Source organism: Pomacea canaliculata, linkage group LG7 (genome assembly GCF_003073045.1).
Source record: "Pomacea canaliculata isolate SZHN2017 linkage group LG7, ASM307304v1, whole genome shotgun sequence".
NCBI classification, from domain to species: Eukaryota; Metazoa; Mollusca; class Gastropoda; order Architaenioglossa; family Ampullariidae; genus Pomacea; species Pomacea canaliculata.
Window position 1 is genome coordinate 5,410,729 of NC_037596.1, and position 19,047 is coordinate 5,429,775.

At 37.5% G+C, this 19,047-nt stretch overlaps 2 protein-coding genes across 2 annotated transcripts; one reads left to right on the forward strand and one right to left on the reverse strand.

Annotated features, from left to right (window-relative positions):
* The first annotated feature begins 793 nt into the window (after window positions 1-793).
* On the forward strand, window positions 794-16,768 carry LOC112568933. Its single transcript, XM_025246506.1, has 13 exons — window positions 794-1,061; window positions 1,621-1,680; window positions 10,591-10,727; window positions 10,878-11,174; window positions 11,960-12,115; window positions 12,277-12,361; window positions 12,581-12,667; window positions 13,194-13,307; window positions 13,867-14,010; window positions 14,268-14,480; window positions 14,661-14,747; window positions 14,855-15,091; window positions 15,442-16,768. Exons 3-13 carry the CDS (start codon window positions 10,649-10,651, stop codon window positions 15,554-15,556), a joined length of 1,614 nt encoding a protein of 537 aa, XP_025102291.1. The 5' UTR covers window positions 794-1,061; window positions 1,621-1,680; window positions 10,591-10,648; the 3' UTR covers window positions 15,557-16,768.
* On the reverse strand, window positions 4,568-9,952 carry LOC112568934. Its single transcript, XM_025246507.1, has 8 exons — window positions 9,818-9,952; window positions 9,407-9,529; window positions 8,962-9,165; window positions 8,098-8,139; window positions 7,480-7,515; window positions 7,200-7,337; window positions 6,517-6,675; window positions 4,568-5,807 (listed from the first exon to the last, which is right to left on the reverse strand). The coding sequence occupies exons 1-8, from the start codon at window positions 9,894-9,896 to the stop codon at window positions 5,608-5,610; spliced, it is 981 nt and encodes a 326-aa protein (XP_025102292.1). The 5' UTR covers window positions 9,897-9,952; the 3' UTR covers window positions 4,568-5,607.
* Window positions 16,769-19,047: the final 2,279 nt, after the last annotated feature.

Sequence of the window (19,047 nt, forward strand, 5' to 3'; positions counted from 1 at the left end):
GGTTATAGGACAGAGACACACATTCATGTCAGTGAGCTACCCTGAGGCTAGAGTAGCTATACAGACACTGTACAGACACTGTACAGACACTGTATCAAGTTTGACCCGCCTGACACTAAAGGCGAACCGGATATTTTTCCCATGACGAATGTGGGGAGGGTGTGTGTTTCAGTGAACTACTTTGCTTCTGAGAATCAAACACTTGTGTGTACTTGTGACCTATGTGCACCTGTACGTGCGTCTGTGCTTAATTGTGGGTGTTTGTGAGTGTGTGTGAGTGTGTGTGAGAGAGAAGTTTCATTGAACATCATTAAAAAGAAATTAATGAAATCATATCACTCACTGAAATAGTAATTTGTCTGTATGTAATTGTCTGCAGTAATTTGTCTGTATGTACAACAGCACAAACTGTAATCACACTTAGACATCTTAAGGTTGGGATTAAAACTATGATGGCAGGTAATAACATTTTCAGAAAGTTAGGAGAAAAGTAATGTGGAAAGTTATAATAATTGTAATCAAAGCGAGCACAGTGATTATACAGAAAATGCAAAAATATTTACACCTGGCAGCTTTAATTCAGTTTGGCTAAATACTGGAGAGAAGAGTTGCTCTGCTCTGTCGCTATGTAGACAAGCATGGCAAAGGTAGATGAGTAGTCTTTCTCAGAAGTCAAGGTGTAGTGAGAATGTCGAGCTTGGAAATTGCGAGAAGGTGAGTGAGAAAGTGGAACACGGTAAGAGAATGTTCGTGGCTATCATTGCTGTTGTTGTTGTTGCTGTTGTTGTTGTGAGGGAGAAGTGCGTCCACCTAGAAGCTATTTGGAAATGTGGGAGAGACGGGGATGTGGTTCATGGCTGTCGTTGTTACCGGTAGAATCAGCATGTTGAGTAAGGTTGACCTCCATACAACCACTTGCCGGAGGGTTGACATGAACTGTGTCGCTCACAGTCGGGGGCTAACAGACGACCTGCTATGACGATTGCGGGGATTTTCCGTGGCACACTTTCGATTTAAAGGAAAATAACAAGATCTGTGAATACATCAGTCAATGTGAACAGGTACATCTTTATCATATATTTTCTGAAAGTCTCTATGGCCGCTGTGTTGTGAGTAAGTGTCTACATTTGTATATTTTAACTGTGGAGGGTTAAGGTAGGGTATTATACTGTCGTCTTTACATTTTGTGAGTCACAGTTCATGAACCCCAAACTGTGACCTAGAACATGTTGCGACCTGCGCGCAGGTAGATAGGTGAACATGTGTATTGTTTAATACATTTTAGTTTATACTGTAAGTGTTGTTATTTCTCTCTGTGTGTGTGTGTGCTTGTGAATGCTCCTCATGCTTGTGTTTTCTATTAGTACATACATCACATATATTGTAAATATATATTGTAAATATATATTGTAAATATATCTGGGGGTTTACCAATACTTTCTAAGGGTTCTTGGGGATCTTTGTTGGAGGGTTGTGAGTCACTGTGCTTCTGAGTCACCGATCATGATGAGACGAAACCTAAGAAACGGTACTTTTCTGTGAGTCATGTTTCCTATGGCGAGTACTATTATCAGACGAAACTTGTCCCCCCGACAAACTCGGGGTATTCACATCTGGCAGTTGTGTCTCTGACGGCCACACGGACAGTCGCACTGTTGGTGTCAGCCTCTACCTGTACAGGTAAGTTGCTTGAACTCTCGCTCTGTGTGTGAGTAAATGTGTCTGTGTGTGCGAGTGCGCTCATGCGTGCAAAAGAGAGATAATCTGATCTGTGCAAATATACATCAACCTTTGTATGTAGCTTACCCGTGCACACAATAATGACATAAAGATAATGGAGGAAAACGAAAGTAGAAATTATGATATCTGCTGCTTTGCTACATGCTCTTAATTTATTTGATGCATAAGTAAATATTTGTTTAAATTAAAACTTCTAATGATAGGTTTTAGTAAATTACATACCAGTTATGAATTATAAAATTTGTCTCGTGTCGCAAACAGAACTCTAATATGTAGTCTCTATGTTTATGACATATGTCTTTCCCGAGCACTGGCCGAAGTCAAAGCGCTTTACATACAAACATACACACAGTCGCACGCAACACTAGACGGCGACACAGAAGGACATCACACAGTCACACGCAACACTAGATGGCGACACGGAAGGACATCACACACTGCCTGTTAGACAAGTGAACACAATCTTCCTAACACACAAATGTGCATCACACACAATCCACACTCAGTCCTGTAACAGGAATCATCAAGCTACAGGTGGGCATGGACAGATGACTCCCCCCAGATACCCCACTAAAGGTCCCTAAAGAGGGAAGTGGGACAGGGTAACCTACTTTTCCTTCAATAGCCATTTTGATATTTATCACATCATTCACTGATCACACAAAATTGTTTACAAATCGCCACAATCCTCCCATTTGTCAATAGGTTCACAGAAAGTCTGCTCCTAGGAAAAGCATAGGCAAACATCTGTTTGGAATTTGTAAAAGATATGTCTATACTTAAAAAGTACTTAGAGGTGACAGAGTAACACACCCTGTGAGCCTACAATTTCTTTGTTAGTGATGTAAGTTTGTGAGTCTAAATGCAGGTATCTCCATGGCCTGCATGCAGGTGGACGATAACTTGTGTACTACTGAAATTAAATGAAAGAACAGGTACTTTTCAGAAAGTCAGGATGCGACTCTATCGCAGATAACAAGATGGGAGGGCCGCCGCTTCACACCTGTAATTATGTCCTCTTACTGAATGAGTCGGATTGTAGGTGTCACCCTCTTCTCTCATACTGTACTGTGCACATGTAAGTGGCTTGAATAAACACACTCTGTCAATATTCTGTCTTTGTATATCACTGCATTTTCTATTAACTACATGTGAACACAATACCACTAAATGTTACTAAAATATGTCAGGCTAGTCACTGAGCATTGTGTCGACAGGGTTCATCGGGCAAGACATAGCGGCCAACAATGTTAGTGTAGCGGGTACCCTAGTTTAAGGCAGGGTGTACAGCTGTCAGTGTCTGTTCTCTCCACCCCGCACCCCTTTCCACCCCTATACTCGGTCACGGGACGAGCGCAGCGGGAGACAAGGCACCCGACAAACGAGAGCTAGAATTTTAGCAGAAAATCATCCTTGGGAGCTTCTGTCCTCTTCCCTGGACCACCAAAGAGGACCGGACTGGGGCTGATGTTAGTCTGAGTGAGGGACATCGTTACTCCCGCTACAGGTCAAAGGTGCCGTCAGTCGGTTAGTTTACTGTTGAATGTGTTCAGTCCAGCTTCATCATGTACACCTTTGTTGTGATAGCAGTACCTGACTCTGAACCCTCTTCAACCGCCGTCTATGCCAGTGTTTCTATAACTTCTTTATGTCTTCATTGCAGACTTAGGAAATGTTGGATTCTTGTTCCTACCCTTACACAAGTACAAATACATCTAAAGATTAAAATATAATACTTTCAAAAGCAATACTTTAACAACCAGGCGAGCGCACATGCTTACACACAACCGCTATTTCAGAAAGTGTATTGCCTTCAGAATATTTCTACTTCCTGTGTGTTTGCGTGTTCTCGGGTTCAGTTTTCAGTTTTACAAACACTGACTCAGTAGTCATAGTGTGACAGTGGACCATTATCAGGCCCCAGTCTTCTCCTCCTACTACCCCCTTACTACCTCCCACACGTCCCACATACTGCCTCAAGGGTACTTTGTACCCGGGAGACACAATGGAGGCGATGTAGCGACAGTTTCCTGTTCTGAGCGGAAACTGATCCTGTCATCTCGTATTTCTACTGACAGAGATCTTTGAAACTTAACAAGGATACATTATGTAAATAAACACAGACAGATGTTTGTTCCCGCTTAATGAAACATTGTGTGAGTATTCGTTTTATTTTCTACAAAGTGATTTTTGATGCTTATTTCTTAATTTTATCGAAAAATTCAATCGTTACTTTTCCTCTACGACGATGGTTTCGGTTTCTACTTAGATGATTTGATAGTTTCATTTTGGACAACTACTTCATTGCAGTGCGAGTTTATACGAAAGAAAACGGTATATATTGTAACAAGAGTTCTGTTGATGGACTGTAAATTGTGCTTCCATACCAACTTCATATTAATTTTAAGCAGACTTTAATTGACCTACCGACGAAGTCGCTGTAAATGTTGCGGATCGCATTTATGCTGATCACATTCATCTTTTACACATGAGTAGATACACTAGGGTTCACAATAAAATTAACTCATTTGATTACAAAAGAAAGGTTACCGCTGGTGTGACCCATGACCTGTGTGTGACCTGTGCACGTGACGAGGTTCTGTTTGTTGTAGTTCACGTCTCGTTAGAGCTCCGCGCCATACTTTACCCGCTGCATCTCTCTCTGTCCTCTTGTGTTTGTGTTAAACATAAAACTCATGCATTCATGAGCAGACTAAGATATTGTTTTAACTAACTTCTAAATTGTGCTGCAGTCCGAAAAACCCGGATGTAAAACCTACCCTGCTGTCTCCGATTTATTTCTCGCTGGGGACAGCATGACGGGGAGGTTCGCTAGTGTTTGTAGCTGCGATTGTAACAAAGATTTGATTTACAGAGTGAATTACAACCTTACAAATAACTACATATAACTCCTTGAAGAAGCAATAAAGCTTTATTAGCAACTGATAATCCTGATGCAACATTATTAATATGCAGAAAAGCAAAGCGTAGTAATTGCAGCCACAAGAGGGTTAACCTGCAGCTTTCTGACTGTATTAAGTGATAAAGTACAAGTATTGTCCCACTCATGAACATGCATCAAATTCGCAAAAAGTTGGCCACCACGCTGTTAAAGTTAGCTTATATATTTTCCACTTATCAATCTTCTAACCTTTGGCGGCAAGTGAAAAGAATGTCCCACAAAATTTCAAGTCCTTTTTAAAACCGGCCATCAAACAGAAACTCAGATGTTTTCAATCATTTTGCAAGGCCACAAACGCAAACAACAAATTATAAAACAAATAAAGTGATTAGCATGACAAATTTGTCTCTAACCCATTACATAAACAGACTCTTCGCCCATCAAAGTGAGAAAAACTGTGTAAAGATATGTACAGAGGTTTGTATACGAAAACAATTTGAACGTATTTTTTCTTTTTCATCACTTCTTGTTATAGTTATTTGACATCCATAAAAACTCTCCAGAAACAAGAACAAACTCTGAAGGTGGTTTGTCTGAGACCAAACATGAAAATTCAGAGTAAAATACACATCAGTTCTCATGTGTGAAATACTGTCTTTTGATAGCACATGAAAGTCTGATACATAGTTTACATTTTTACAGAAATATTTATCCCAGCGCACAATCTGACTTAGGTATACAGGTATTTGAAGCTAAACACGGATAGACATACTTTACAAAAAATGCTATGCTCTGTATGCATCTTGTAACAAATAAAGCATTGAAAAAATTGAAACCCAGTGGCAGAGGAAAAAAGTAAATTTTAAATAAAATAGAATATTCCTGGAGATGCTACATTCAACTGTTGTACGCTGACTTGCTATACTACAGTAGCTCGTATAGACAGCATCGTGTAGACATTGTGTCTATGGTGACTGGACACATTTGTCTGTAAATTCTTTGTTGTCAAGCGGTGCAGTGGACACACACATTGGGTGAAGGTAGCCGCCAAAATCGTTAGATACCTCGGGTTCTGTCGGACGTTGGGTGGCTGTAGACTCGTTTTGATGCTGGGTGGGAATGGGCGGGAGCCTCACCCCTGACTTACTGCTGGCGTTCGAACCGACTGCACACATAAATAGATATTATCAGTGAATATGGCTACAGACACATTTACTGTCAAATAGGTTATGGTGGGAATATTTTGAGTTAAATTCAGATGCATTTTCTTTGTGGGAATATTTTGAATTACATTCAGATGAATTTCTTTGACCACATATGAAATAATGATAAAAAATGCTTATTAAAGAGCGCCATTCATTGATGACTAACATACTAAAATCATAACGGTACATACAACTTAAATATTCTTCCTTTAGTTAGAAACCAACAGATTCAGTTAAAAGCACAAAGAACAATTGCTTCTTGAGCTGACACTTAAATGGCTGATGATGATGATGATGATGATGATGAGGAGGAGAAGGAGGAGGAGGAGGAGTAGGAGGAGAAGGAGGAGGATGCACATGTCAGCTTGTAGGAAAGTGTGTTCTAGACAGGTGTCCCAGTCAATAAATGTAATCGTCTATAACACTGCGAGTGTTCACTGAAAGGAACACTGTGAAGAAGAATAATGTCAAAAAGGGGGTCGAAGTTGAAGTGTCAAGAACACATAGACGAGTACTGAGCCATGTGGAACCATATGACTTGACAATAAAAATATTTTATTAATAAACAAATACTGAAAAAAATTTGACTAGACAAACAGCACATTAATGATACTAGATTGTCTCAGAAGAAGTTTTTTGTTACTTCCACATTGCAAGTAAATAGTGTACCTCTAGATGTTCTATATATCTTTGGAAGATCTGGAATTTCCTCATAAATGTCTCTTGCCTGGTCTTTGGAGATGCTGAGAACGTGTAAAGCCTCGTTGAGGTGTGCAAAAGTCATATTCATGTCTGGATTGAGAGGTGTCTGTTCGCATCTTCTACGGGCTGAAGAATAGATAAATTAAGTCAAGAATCAACCAGTTTATGATGCCAACTTATGAATTATACTTGACAAAAATGGACGAACAAAATAACGATTTTACAGAAGGGGTGAACGAAATAGAGAATTAACATGGTACAGAATGAGTAAGCCAAAGCCAATAGAACATGATAGTCCAGCGCAAAGATAGTAGAAAATTTATGTCAGCCAGTAAGCCACAAAGTTGACCAACCATTCATGTGAGTAACAGCAATTGAAACAAATTGTTCAACAATTATTTTGTAAGTTTCACATTGTAAATACCTATTACAAGATACTTGTTTGTCTTAAAGCTTTGGCTTAGCTTTGTATAATATTCCACCTACATAGTTATTAGTTACTTATGGATGTAGCTATTGCATGACATGTATGAGCACGACAGCAATAACACAAGTCCTGCAGACGATATCTAGTAGTAATGACCCGGATGTATAATAGAAGTTAACAAGTGCCTATGAATATTCAGTGTCCTCTTTGCATGTTGTATTACCTTTCACACAGCAGACAAGGCCTGATGTTATCACTGTTGTTATGACAACCAGACACACACAAGAGGCCACGGCTATGATGAGGGTGTAGTCGGTGTCAGTGTTGGGACCAATGTTTTTAACAGCACCAGTCTTCAGATCTGTAAAAGCAAAACATTTTTCACTAACTTCTTTGTAAAATCGAGATATCGAAGTAAGCTTACAAAGAAAAGCCCACAGAATTTCAAAAACAAAAACAAACAAAATACCTAAGGAACAATATGTCATTTCTACTCATCTCACCTTCCTTTAGGCGAGTTGTAGTTGAATCTTGGTCACCTGAAAGAGATGTAAGCGATTTTAGTAAAATCTTGTGTTTTCACTTCTGGGTAAGAGACGAGGTATAATAATAAGTGGGAATTTAGAAAGCCTAATATCTCAGACACAGACGGCCTCATCGCGCTGAACAAGTTAACAAAATAGCAACAAAGATGCAGAACAAAATGACCAAATAGTAACAAAGATGTAGAAGGACTCGTTGCGTTCCGACAGTAAAGGGCGATGACAGCAGATGTAACGATAACGACTCCAGAGAATAAGGTTAGTGACATCAGGAGACTGCTGGGACGATATTGAGTAATCTTGAGAATATGAAGAAATGTTATCATATAAAAATGCAAGAGAGGGGTCATCACTTCAGTATTCGTCTCTTATTTCTGTATGTCATGTAATACATCCAGTGAAATAGAATAAGTTATCAGTGGCGGTGAATTTTTTTCATTTCTTTGAACAAGTAAGCCATTTGTTGGTTTAATACACTTTTCCATGAATGATAACTCTTTCACTTACGATAAAGTTATAAATTATATCTAAATTATTTTATTATTATAAATTATTTTTGCAGTAAAATCTGTCACTCACCAGACACAGAATCTTGCTTCGTTGTGGTGTGGCTGCCAAAATCTACAGGTAGAAACGGCGTTGTATAAACTATTTCGTATTAAATGACACAAATAAACATTTACAAATAGAGGATAGAAACAGTAAATCAGCTTTTACATTAAGCATCACACACTCACCCTTTCAAGCCAGTAAAACCTTTCACCTTTTTTTATTTTACTTTGCCATACTAGGTTACCCTTTTGAATACTTTATGTCAAACAGTAAGAAGTACATCTATAGTTTGTCAAAGCAATTAGTCACACAGATCGCTACAATTATACTAATTCTTATATTTTTAGAATAAAAAAATGCATTGTACACTGCGAAGACTCATTTTTAAGGAAATCCTACAGGTCTTTGTGGGAACTGGAACTGGCATTGTCGAAATCTGTTCACTCTTTGCTGCTTGCAATATTTTTTCTTCTCTTGACTCTTGGCTTCCTACTGGTCTATGCATCTGACTGTGTTTCTAATGTACACATTAGACTTTTAAGCCAGAAAACAAATTAAATGATAAAGCGTTCATGATATTCATTCAAATGAGAAGAGCGGCTTGAAAAATACGTTTGCGTCACATACGTCTAAACTCGACTTGGCGAAGGATGGCTTTCTGTCGAATGTTTTTGTAATCTTTTAACTGTTTTATTAAATGTTAAGTTATGAAACTAATCATGATAATCTTTACCCCCTTTTACAGTCAGGCAATATTTCAAGACTTACTTAGCAGTGATTCCTGACTGTTTCTTTTAAAGTCTTTCAGTTTTGTTTTGCATCTCCTATCTGACACCACCAGAGTTATTCTATTTCATCTCTAAAGATGTAATCGACAATAGAAGAACCTACATAATTCCTTGGTTAAAAAGCATTCCTTGTTTTGAGAGCTATAGGTGTCGCACTTGTAGATTCCGATGTCATCAGTCGAAGCATTAAGCATCCATAAAGAGACTGAACGTTTGTTGAACACTACTTTGTCATCCAGTCTGTACCGATCTTGCCGCGGCTCACAAGTGTATTGTCCTTTGTTCCAGTCACATAGCAGAACATATCCTAGCAAAAATAAACACATAAATAGATATTACAAGAATAACAGATCAAATTGTTCTTCATATGCATTGACCATAAACAAATATTGACAATCATCATCATCATCATCATCATCATCCATTATCATCATCATCATCATCATCATCATCATCATCATCATCATCATCATCATCATCATCATCATCATCCATCATCATCATCATCACCATTCAAGCATGAAACATTTATATGTTGAAAACTTTACTTGGCAGTGACGTTCCCTGTTTTTTAAAGTTGATCTCAAAGGGTTTCTGTATGCCCGTGGGAAAGTAGCAGGTCACTTTAAAATTGAGATCCTTCTTTTGAATGACGCAGGTTGTGTCCATTCCTAATGGTTAATAAAAGTGATAGCTATAAACTCAGAAAATAGGCTCGTGAAGACTGAAGGTACAATTCCAAAAAACAGCACGAAAACGTAAGAAATGTATCCACCTGCCCAGCCGCACACAAGCAAGCTATTAAGTATTCGCACTAATTAAATACAATTTGTTTTGACATGGGCTCGATTTTAGCCGTCAACAGTTACAAACTGAAGAATTGTTGTTTTTTTTTTTTGTTTTTTTTTTTGACAAATATGCTTCAAACGCATTACTGTAAGCTCTCCTTATAAACTTACCTCTCACAAAACGCGTGTCTTTCAGTTGAAACATCAAGGCAATGAAAATATGAATGAAAATTTGGTGACTGTTTTTCATCTTCGACTTGTTTCACCTGAACAAACACCGTAAAAATTATTTGTTCGTCCACATTTTAAAACTATTTTTCGCTAATTTTTTTATGATGTGTATTTTCTTTTACAGTCGATCTTAGCCTGCTAAAATTAGTCATTTAACATCTCATATAACGAAAACTCTCACAGTTAGTCCATTTACAGGGTTCAAGCTAAATGAAACACAAATTATATTTAATGCTTCTCTTTATCCAAAATAAATAATTTTGTCAGCCTAAGCAGTTTTTTTCCGAATTTGCGAAACTAAACACAAAAAGAACTTTGTATGGTAAACTCGCTAAACTCCGCCCTTAATCCCCCTACAACACAGTACTGTTTGCCTAAATCACAAAAAGGCTTTTATATACTATTCGAAACACAGACTTTGTACTTACTTTAAGACAGCTTTATTTGAAATTAATAATTTCCAGGCAGCTTATGTCACAGCATACGTTTTTATACTCTAGTATTTGATTCCTAAATCCTAAAAGGGGCAACTTTCCCAGCAAAACGTCTCACAGACAGTTTTCACATAGTCATTGACTTTCAGCATCTAAAAAAGGAAATAGAGACTTAACTTATTTAAAATATGCTTTACGGTTTGAAGTAGGAAAGACTGTTTTGCTGTATGTAACAGACGACTGCGTATTCAAGGATATTTTCATTACCTTATGTTTTAGGTGAAAAGATTCTAAACATCTCAAGTGTTTACTCCTGCAAAAAGACATTCTGGCTGCAATGAGCTGCACCAAAATGATGAACCTATATCTCACTTCTTTGTTATTCCTGCTGGATGTTACTTTGTGTCAGGAAAGTTGTAAGTATTGGTTAGTAATATTTGTATTCAGTCTATTATTTGTTCGTAAAATAATTTTTTAATTTTAAAGTTAAACTGAAACCAGTTTTAAGAAGCAAAAGCTACATGTGTTTCGTCCTTTAAGCACATGCTGTTGTATCTTCCTCAAAGGTCGCCCAATGGAAGTAAAATACACCATCGCTGGTTTCATTGACAAAAATGTGAGCGTGATGTTTCATCTAAATGAGACATGTGGACAAGATGTTGTATTTCGGAACACAAGTATGACTTTCTGCCGTATTAAGCCTTCAGACAAGTCCATAGTGGGTAACTACTGCACTCGTTTTAAAAATGGATCGACTTTATTTTTGACGAAATTTAACAAACTGGGCGAACATGTCATTCAATTGCTATTGGAAAACGACTCGAACGTGATAAATCCTGCAAATGTCACCTTTAGCATTTCCGGTGAGTATTTATCTTAGTAAGTTTATATTTGAGCAATGAGATACTAAACTTTTAGTCTAGAGAATTTAACGACAATCTTCGTTGTGCTTTCAAATACTAATGATAAAATAGCACAAGACTACAGCTTTACACTAAAATACAAAAAGCAGGTGTCTCAAACTTTAACTGAAATTGTAGTAAGCTAATTTAATGACCCGGTTCCTAGAAAACACAAAATATAGACTGACATGAAAGATATTATCGAACGTGTTTGTTTTTCTCTGATTTATTCAGCTGTTCTGGTCAAGTTCATGGGGTTATGAAGCATGTTACCTGTTGTCACCATTCTTCAACTTAAATGCTAAGCATCTGTGCATTTTAGCATATTCTTTAAAATATTCAGATAATGCTTAGACAATAGTTTTTTCCTGATTTGTAAGTTATCTCACTGGTCAACCACGATCTGCTTGCAACAGATCTTTTTCAGAGGTTCCTCTAGGTTAGCTCCTCAAGTTTCTTACTAAGGCCCACTTTAATCAAATTATTTTATTTATATTTTTATTTTTAATGTATTATTTAATTACAATTAAGCACTCCTAGCCCTTTTCCATACAATTTGGGGGTAATGCAGAGAGGTAAATGTCTGAATGATATTAATGATTAAATGATTTTCTGTGATCAGCATAAACGGGCGACTAAACGTGTTCTAACAGGACTCAAGTTCGACAGACAACATTAAATTAAATGACTTGAATAATTCATTTTCATGGTTTAAAAAAATTTTTTTTTTGATCCTGAAATTGAAGAGCCGTCGAAAAAACAGGATAAAAATATTGGCATTCCCAGTGCTCCAAACCTACAAGATACAACAACATCCATTTCAGACAGCAAAGAACCGAGCAGTCTGGTTCATATCATCGAAACTACTTCTGACTCCGCAAGTACAGAGCGGCCTAATAACGGTATGATTCTCCCCTTTAAAGTTGTAGTGCTCTCAAATCCAACCTGATTATAACTGATTGAAAGTGTTTAAGCTTGTACAGTATTATGGGACGGCTGATTAGCTCTAGAGTATCAATACAAAAATATACAACATTATCAACATGTGTTTTCCTTTATACAGAGTACACTATTACCGTGGTTTTGACTGTTTCCTTGGTGGTCGTGGTTATTGTTATAACCATTTCACTCTGGTGCTGCTGGAGAAGGTAGTTTTCAATAAAAATTGTTTTTCTCTAGTTTGTCAACTGGAAAATTTCCTGAGTGAAGAATTAGACACGTGTATGTCATTCTACCTGTATCTACATTGACATCTGCGGGAAATATTTCAAATAACAATAAGAATAAATAATAAATATGTTCTTTTTCAACTTCATTTTGCTCAACTTCCTATGGTGCAATTAAAGCGAGTTTTTTTACTTTTCCAGAAAGCGTCAGAAGATATCAAGGACACCAGGTTGCGAGGACAAAGACAGTGCGAACAAAGATCAACGGGATAATCTTATAAATAAAAGGTTACATTTGCATATTTCTCAGTTTGGTTAGACATTGCTGTACATGCTGCTTGTTTCCAAGATTGTACTGTTACAATTTAAAATATTTGTTTATGAAGAGAATCCTGAGAATACAATGAACTACGTTGATGAAAGCTGTCTTTCTTACGAATGAAGTAAATAGGTGTTACAGTATTCCTAGTCTTTAGCAGGGAATGTGAACACTGGCCCCTGTGAACCGGGCACGTGGGCGAGAGTTGACCTCAGTCCTCACTACCCTCGTCAACATAAGTTACAGGGGAACCATACGTACAATATATATATAATACTCACACGTCGATCACACGGTTTACCATGTGACTCACATCCATAATGTGTGTGTCTATATATCTATATATAAGAAAGATAATGACAATATGATTTTTTTCAAAGGAAAGAGTAGGTCCATAGATTCTGTGTCATGTTTATGTTCCGGAGGCTTCTGAAGGCTTTGTTTAACAGCAGAAACAATAACCCTTACGTTTGTGATTAATGTTCTGTTTTTCAGTAAAGAGTCTGAAGATTTAAGCTCATTGCCCCCTTCACCATCCGGGGCTTTTACAGATTGGCAAACGTCCAAGGGTCAGCTGACATTTCTTGATGAGGACCAAAAACAGGCGCCGTGAGGACAATTCTTGTCTTAGTTTCAGGGGGAGAGGATGGAAGGGTTTAGGCAAAAAAACTTTTTGTACATGAATTTACTGTCTTCTGCATTCGCTTGTTACGAATAAAACCAGTATTATTTTATCATTACTAACCCTCCCGTTAACTCAAAAACACTGTCATTCTATCACTACTAAACTTTTGTTACTTTATTATCAGTAACATTGTGTCTATTGACTACAAAGTCCTCCTAAATTAAGCGAACGATTTGAGATGAATCTGTAATTATTTCTTAAAGATAGACTTACAGACCATAGATCACTGTGTCGCCAAGCAAAATCCACATCTTTCATTGATACAGCAGGATGCAAAGTTCCAGGGACTCTGTAATATGTAATAAACCTTGTTTATTAAGGTTTTAAAAATGTTTAATACATTTTACAATGCTAAAGAGAATATTAATTACTCTTTCTAAGTATGATACATATCGGCCAATACTAATACGCATACAGATGTTTGTGTGGATATTTGTATAGGAACGACACATTTAAATTTTCACTGTTTCTCGGATTAACCAGACCCACTGAAGTCTTGAGCACACCCAGGGAAAAGAGAGACTTCCAACAAACTCCCCAGCACAGCATTCAAAGTGTGATGGAGCTTCTCAAGAACCTTCCCCAAAGCCCAGAACTCAGCGACGGTCCGCTAAAATCAATCAACAAGTTTGTTTTTGTTTTCACTGTTTCAGTAGTTTTTACTCAAGCAGTTTGTTAGAAATTGTTGGAGTCCTAGACCAACAAAACAAAATCTGCAATAATTAAACGTTTACAAAAACAGTTTCATATAAAACATTGTCCTCTCTGTATGAATCATATTTTTTCTAAAACCACCACGTTATTAGTATTCAAGTCTACGTGTTTAATGACTACATAGACATAAATAATGCAGTATGTATAGTCTAGTGTTTGCCTTTTTTCAGACAAATAACGAAATTGACCTATCGGTCTGGTGCTGACGGTTCTGTTGAGATTAAGTTCAAGACCAACATCTGCCCAGACAAAGACCAGGAGAAAGAAGATGTCAGTCTTGGGCAACACAAAATGCAGCAAGAATCCCCCAATAATGAAGACAAGGAACAAGCAGGCCTGGCTGCTTGTAAAACATGTATTGTAGACATGGAACTGAAATCCAGGTACATAAAATTCCACGTAAACCACACTGTTGTATGTACATTGTATTAGTTACGCCCATCAAGATAATGGTTGTATTAATTATGAACACTCGTCGAAGTACTGAAAGTGAAAGAAAACATTATAAACATTATGCTAACATCACTACAGAAGGTCGTCTAGAATTAACTTATTATTTGCAGCATCGATGTCCAAGAAGAACAAACGGCCACGGATGTTCACAGAGGATTTGTTGACCCTGACATCAAAGTAATCCAACATGAGGACAGGTGAGTTTCGTGTAGTAAAACGATATAAACGATCGCTGTCTTGTGAATACAGCGTGTTGAACAGCTTCTGTTTCAGAGTAAATTTAATGAATGGTATTTTGTTTCAGTATGAACTTAAAGCAGTCAGGAGAACTCGAGGAACCAGCTACACAGGAAGACAGACTAGTGAAACCGTCCTCTCCTCCTGAAGTGGTCAGTCCTGATAGTGACTTGTCAGCAAACACAAACAACTTCAGTGAAAACCCAGAAGAAACCTCAAAATTGCTTGGCAAATGGAGTACTGTGGACCAGGACAGTCAAAGTCAGACATTTGAAACGCAAGCCGACCCCGAAATCCTGCTCAGGTGAGATTAACTCCCTTTGACCCCAGGTGGGGTGATAAGGATCCTTTTACAATATTAGGCAAATACTCCAAAATTGCCATTATTGTTACCACCCCCTTTCCCTCTAGTTGTCTTTTTTTTCATTGTACATTTGTTGTCCCGACATTCTGATCATCGTAATCACATTTCCTAAGCTCCAATCTGTCTGCAGTTCTATGATATTCTTCCTTCGTATTTACTACGGGGAGATCTTGTCTTCTGTCTCCATTCTCCATGGATTTAATCATGTTGCTTACAGACATAGTGATTATTTTCTTTTTGTTATAGTTTGTGCCCCTTCTAACATTATGTGGATGATGTTTGTCTTGTAGCCATGTCACTACAACCACAAAGCTTAGTGAGGATAACACGGAGCAGCAAGAGAGTTCTCCTGTCAGCGAGTCAGCTTCTGAAACAGGACTTCTGAAGGTTCGCACAGTGCAGTGACATAACATAATGATTATAAGTCACACCTTAGAGACACACACACACAGAGTGTAGTGACATAACTATTCCAAGCCTGAAGAGTCATTGAGTAATTATTGTCAAAAAAAAAAACATGTAAGAGGTTTCATTATTGTGACCCTCAAGGGAGCCCTCAAGTTTACTTGGATGTTTCTCTCCGACGATCAGACCAAGCAGTGCTTGCGTCGTTTTGCTGTGAATAGTTCACAAAAATAAAAATATTACTGGTATTTTCAGTACACAAGATGGCTGGCCATAAAGTGTGCAGAATTACCCCAAAGTGTAAATATAAATAAACCATTATGTTTCGGTGTTTTTCGTCTTATTAGCTCAGACTTTCTCCTCAGGGTCGTTGTTATTTGAGGGTTAGCTATGGACCAGAAGAGTTGCAGGAATTAACTGGAAATACCTTTAGTGTAGGACTGAGAATCCACATCTCTCCATGAGATGTTACCAGTGTTATTACATATGCAACCATTTGATAATAAAATGATATTCTTTAACATAACGGATGAACGCAATAAACATGGAATCTCTCATTATTTTTATTTGCAACATCCGCACTTTATCTGTCTCGTGATGAAGACATACTGTGCAGTCTTTTCATTTTTGATATCTTCATTGGATGAATGTTATTCCCTGACACAGACACAACATTAAAAGACCGTGTATAGATAGCAGACAGTTCATCGAAATGAAAATAGCAATAACTACGAGTGTCGGTACATTTTTGTTGATGGCTGTTTCATTACCATTTGTATATAAATTATTTTGATCTTTATGGCACCTTCTGTCTCTTTTTTTTTACATTATATAAAATGAGAAACTACGATGGTGTAAATTACTCAGTTATGTGTTTTATCAATTTAGCTCCAGGTGTGATGAATATACGAGGATACTTTGTACTGGTTTTACAAATGTCAGTCCAAGTATTTATCATATTGATTTTGATAACTGACAACCCTGATGTTATTGTTTCGCTGAAGCTTTTTATGAATGAAAAAACACTTTAATGTTTGTAAATAAAATGTCTTTCTTGAGTTTTGTTTTTATGTTTTCAGTTTTCCGTAAAGCTAAAATGCATTTTGTGCTGAACATTTCTTTGTTTAAGTAAAAGAAACGTTTTGCCATCTGTTGCCTTGGATACAGTTAAATACATTTGAAATAAATAAACACTGCAAGGACAGTGTGAGCTAAAATAAGTGAATTTTTTAAATCTTTTATTAGAGTGAACATGAACGAGTACACAAGTTGTATTGTCATTGATCTTGCTTATCTGTATGTGTTAGCATCCAGTTCCTCAGGTAGAGATGCCCGGTCTGTTTCGCGAGTGAGTCACAAAAGTGTCTCCCCGCCAACCGAAACACAATCTGACCCAGAAAATCATGCTGAGGGGCAGGTCAGCCTCTAATCTTTTATTTGGTGCACGCGAGTGAACTGGCCATTTTTCTCTCTATCTGTGTGTGTGGCACGTGCGCCCTCGAGCGCATGTTCATACGCAAACGCACAGAGTCGCTAATGGGGAAAGAAATACCTAAGGGGAGATAAGAGAAAGCAAATTCAAAACAGGAAGCGAGACCCCTCAACCAGTTATCTGCCCTTTAACACGCCACTTTAAGGAGTGAGATCATTTTTATCTCTACGAGTAACTTTTACAAACAAGTGTGCAAAATAAAAATATAAACACAGACTCTCTTTCACACACACAAGCAAATACAGAACCTGAAGCTGTATCAGCCACCCGACCACCTAGATGCTGATAGTAGTGATGGTGGTCTGTCAAGTGAAACTATTACTCTTGTAAAGTGATCAGTACACACTGATACTTTCGACATATTTGCACACCTCTCTTTCTTTCTTTCAACAACAACAACAACAACTACACACACTAAGATTAAGTAGGGCTGCTCTCTAGCTCACATAAAGACTCATCACAAAGTGAGAGGAAAGCATATAATTATAATAAGAGATATCTTTGAAACATAGAAATCATGTATATTATTTTTAATTTTACTGACAAAGAACTTTGAAACGGTAAAAGAGTGAATATTGTCAATAAACAGAAACAATAAACAGAAGGTCCTTTGTGCTCCAACAACGAAACAGTCATTAGAATACTTGTGAGTATGAAACAATACTTGTAATTTTACTTCCCTAATTGTTTGTTTGTGTCCAATTTCTAATTTCATTTAAAAGTTTAAAGTCCTTTGATATTCTTTTAAATGGCCTTATAATCTACTACACACGTGTGCGCGCGGTCAAGCACACAAACACACGTACCAACACACACACACACACACACACATACAAAATGATTATAAAATCAGAATAACAAGATTCTGTATGTAAACAACAAATGTAAAGTTGATGAAAGATCCCTTAGCCTACTATCAAAGATAGTCTCACACACACGCACACAAGGAGCAGAAGACAGAGAAGAAACAAAGGTGACAGTAAAAACTCAAATTTCTCAACAAAAGGAATGTGATGGACAGACTAATCGAGAAATAGGGAAGGAAAAAAAAAAGAACAGGTCAGTAGAGGAAGTAGTACTCAACAAACCGGTGACTATATATTGTTTTGGTGACAGGAGTAAAAAGCGTGAGCTGGTCAGAAAAATAGAAAAGAACTCTGAGTAAATGCAAGAAAGAAAAGTGAGAAGAAGTAATCAAGGCAAGTACATTAACAGAAGTGAAAGAAAGTACAGTTAGAACTGAATGAGAGCACGAGCAGACGACAGAGGACGAAGGAGGGGGACAGGGTCCCACATCACATATACAGCTCTCTATAGTGATGGTGACACAATGACACGTAGGAAGGAGTGTAGAACCCTACACCAGCACTAGACTGATGACACAAAATTAATGTCACATGTAATATTAATGTTCTGTGTAGATAAGAGTTGAAGACTACAGTGGAGAGTGTGTCATCTGTAACAACTATACATCCTACAGTCGCTACTGTCAGCACAACGAGGGTGGTATAGTAGCAAAATAATTAAAAGATCAAATGGCATTGACATGATGACATCCAGGAAACTAATCATTTTTAAAGGGATTCTAAAGGCAAAATAAAAGTGCTTAGAATCGCGTAAAGAGTAGAATAAATTTGAATCTCGTCTATTTATATGTGTGTTCATGTGGAAAACGTTGAAGGTTTTTAGTAGAATGTTGTGTTTAATAAGAGAAATTACATGGGACCATGAACGTAGATCCCCTGGACAGCTTGCAGACGATTTTTTTCACTTAACTGCTAGAACGAGGCTCGGGACCTCAGAACTTCCGGTTAAGCCTGCCGTGGTTTAGCGGACTTCAATGGCTATGTCAGTAAAATCTGCAAGAGTAACAACAATAAAGAAACACACAAAAGGCGGTTGATACTGCTGCTGGTAGAATGTAACTGCAAGTATCAAATCGTTCGGTGTAAATTTTTTTCCGCTTCCGCGAGCAGGAATATCGACAGTTCAAGACAAG

Excerpts from the sequence above, each read along its gene's own strand:
- LOC112568934 (XM_025246507.1), bottom strand. The coding sequence starts at position 9,896 with ATGAAAAACAGTCACCAAATTTTCATTCATATTTTCATTGCCTTGATG. Across the intron at positions 9,166-9,406 it reads ACAGGGAACGTCACTGCCAA|GATATGTTCTGCTATGTGAC; the intron begins GTAAAGTTTTCA and ends TATTTTTGCTAG. Across the intron at positions 5,808-6,516 it reads GATATATAGAACATCTAGAG|TCGGTTCGAACGCCAGCAGT; the intron begins GTACACTATTTA and ends TTATGTGTGCAG.
- LOC112568933 (XM_025246506.1), top strand. The coding sequence starts at position 10,649 with ATGAGCTGCACCAAAATGATGAACCTATATCTCACTTCTTTGTTATTC. Across the intron at positions 12,116-12,276 it reads TACAGAGCGGCCTAATAACG|AGTACACTATTACCGTGGTT; the intron begins GTATGATTCTCC and ends TCCTTTATACAG. Across the intron at positions 15,092-15,441 it reads GACCCCGAAATCCTGCTCAG|CCATGTCACTACAACCACAA; the intron begins GTGAGATTAACT and ends TTTGTCTTGTAG.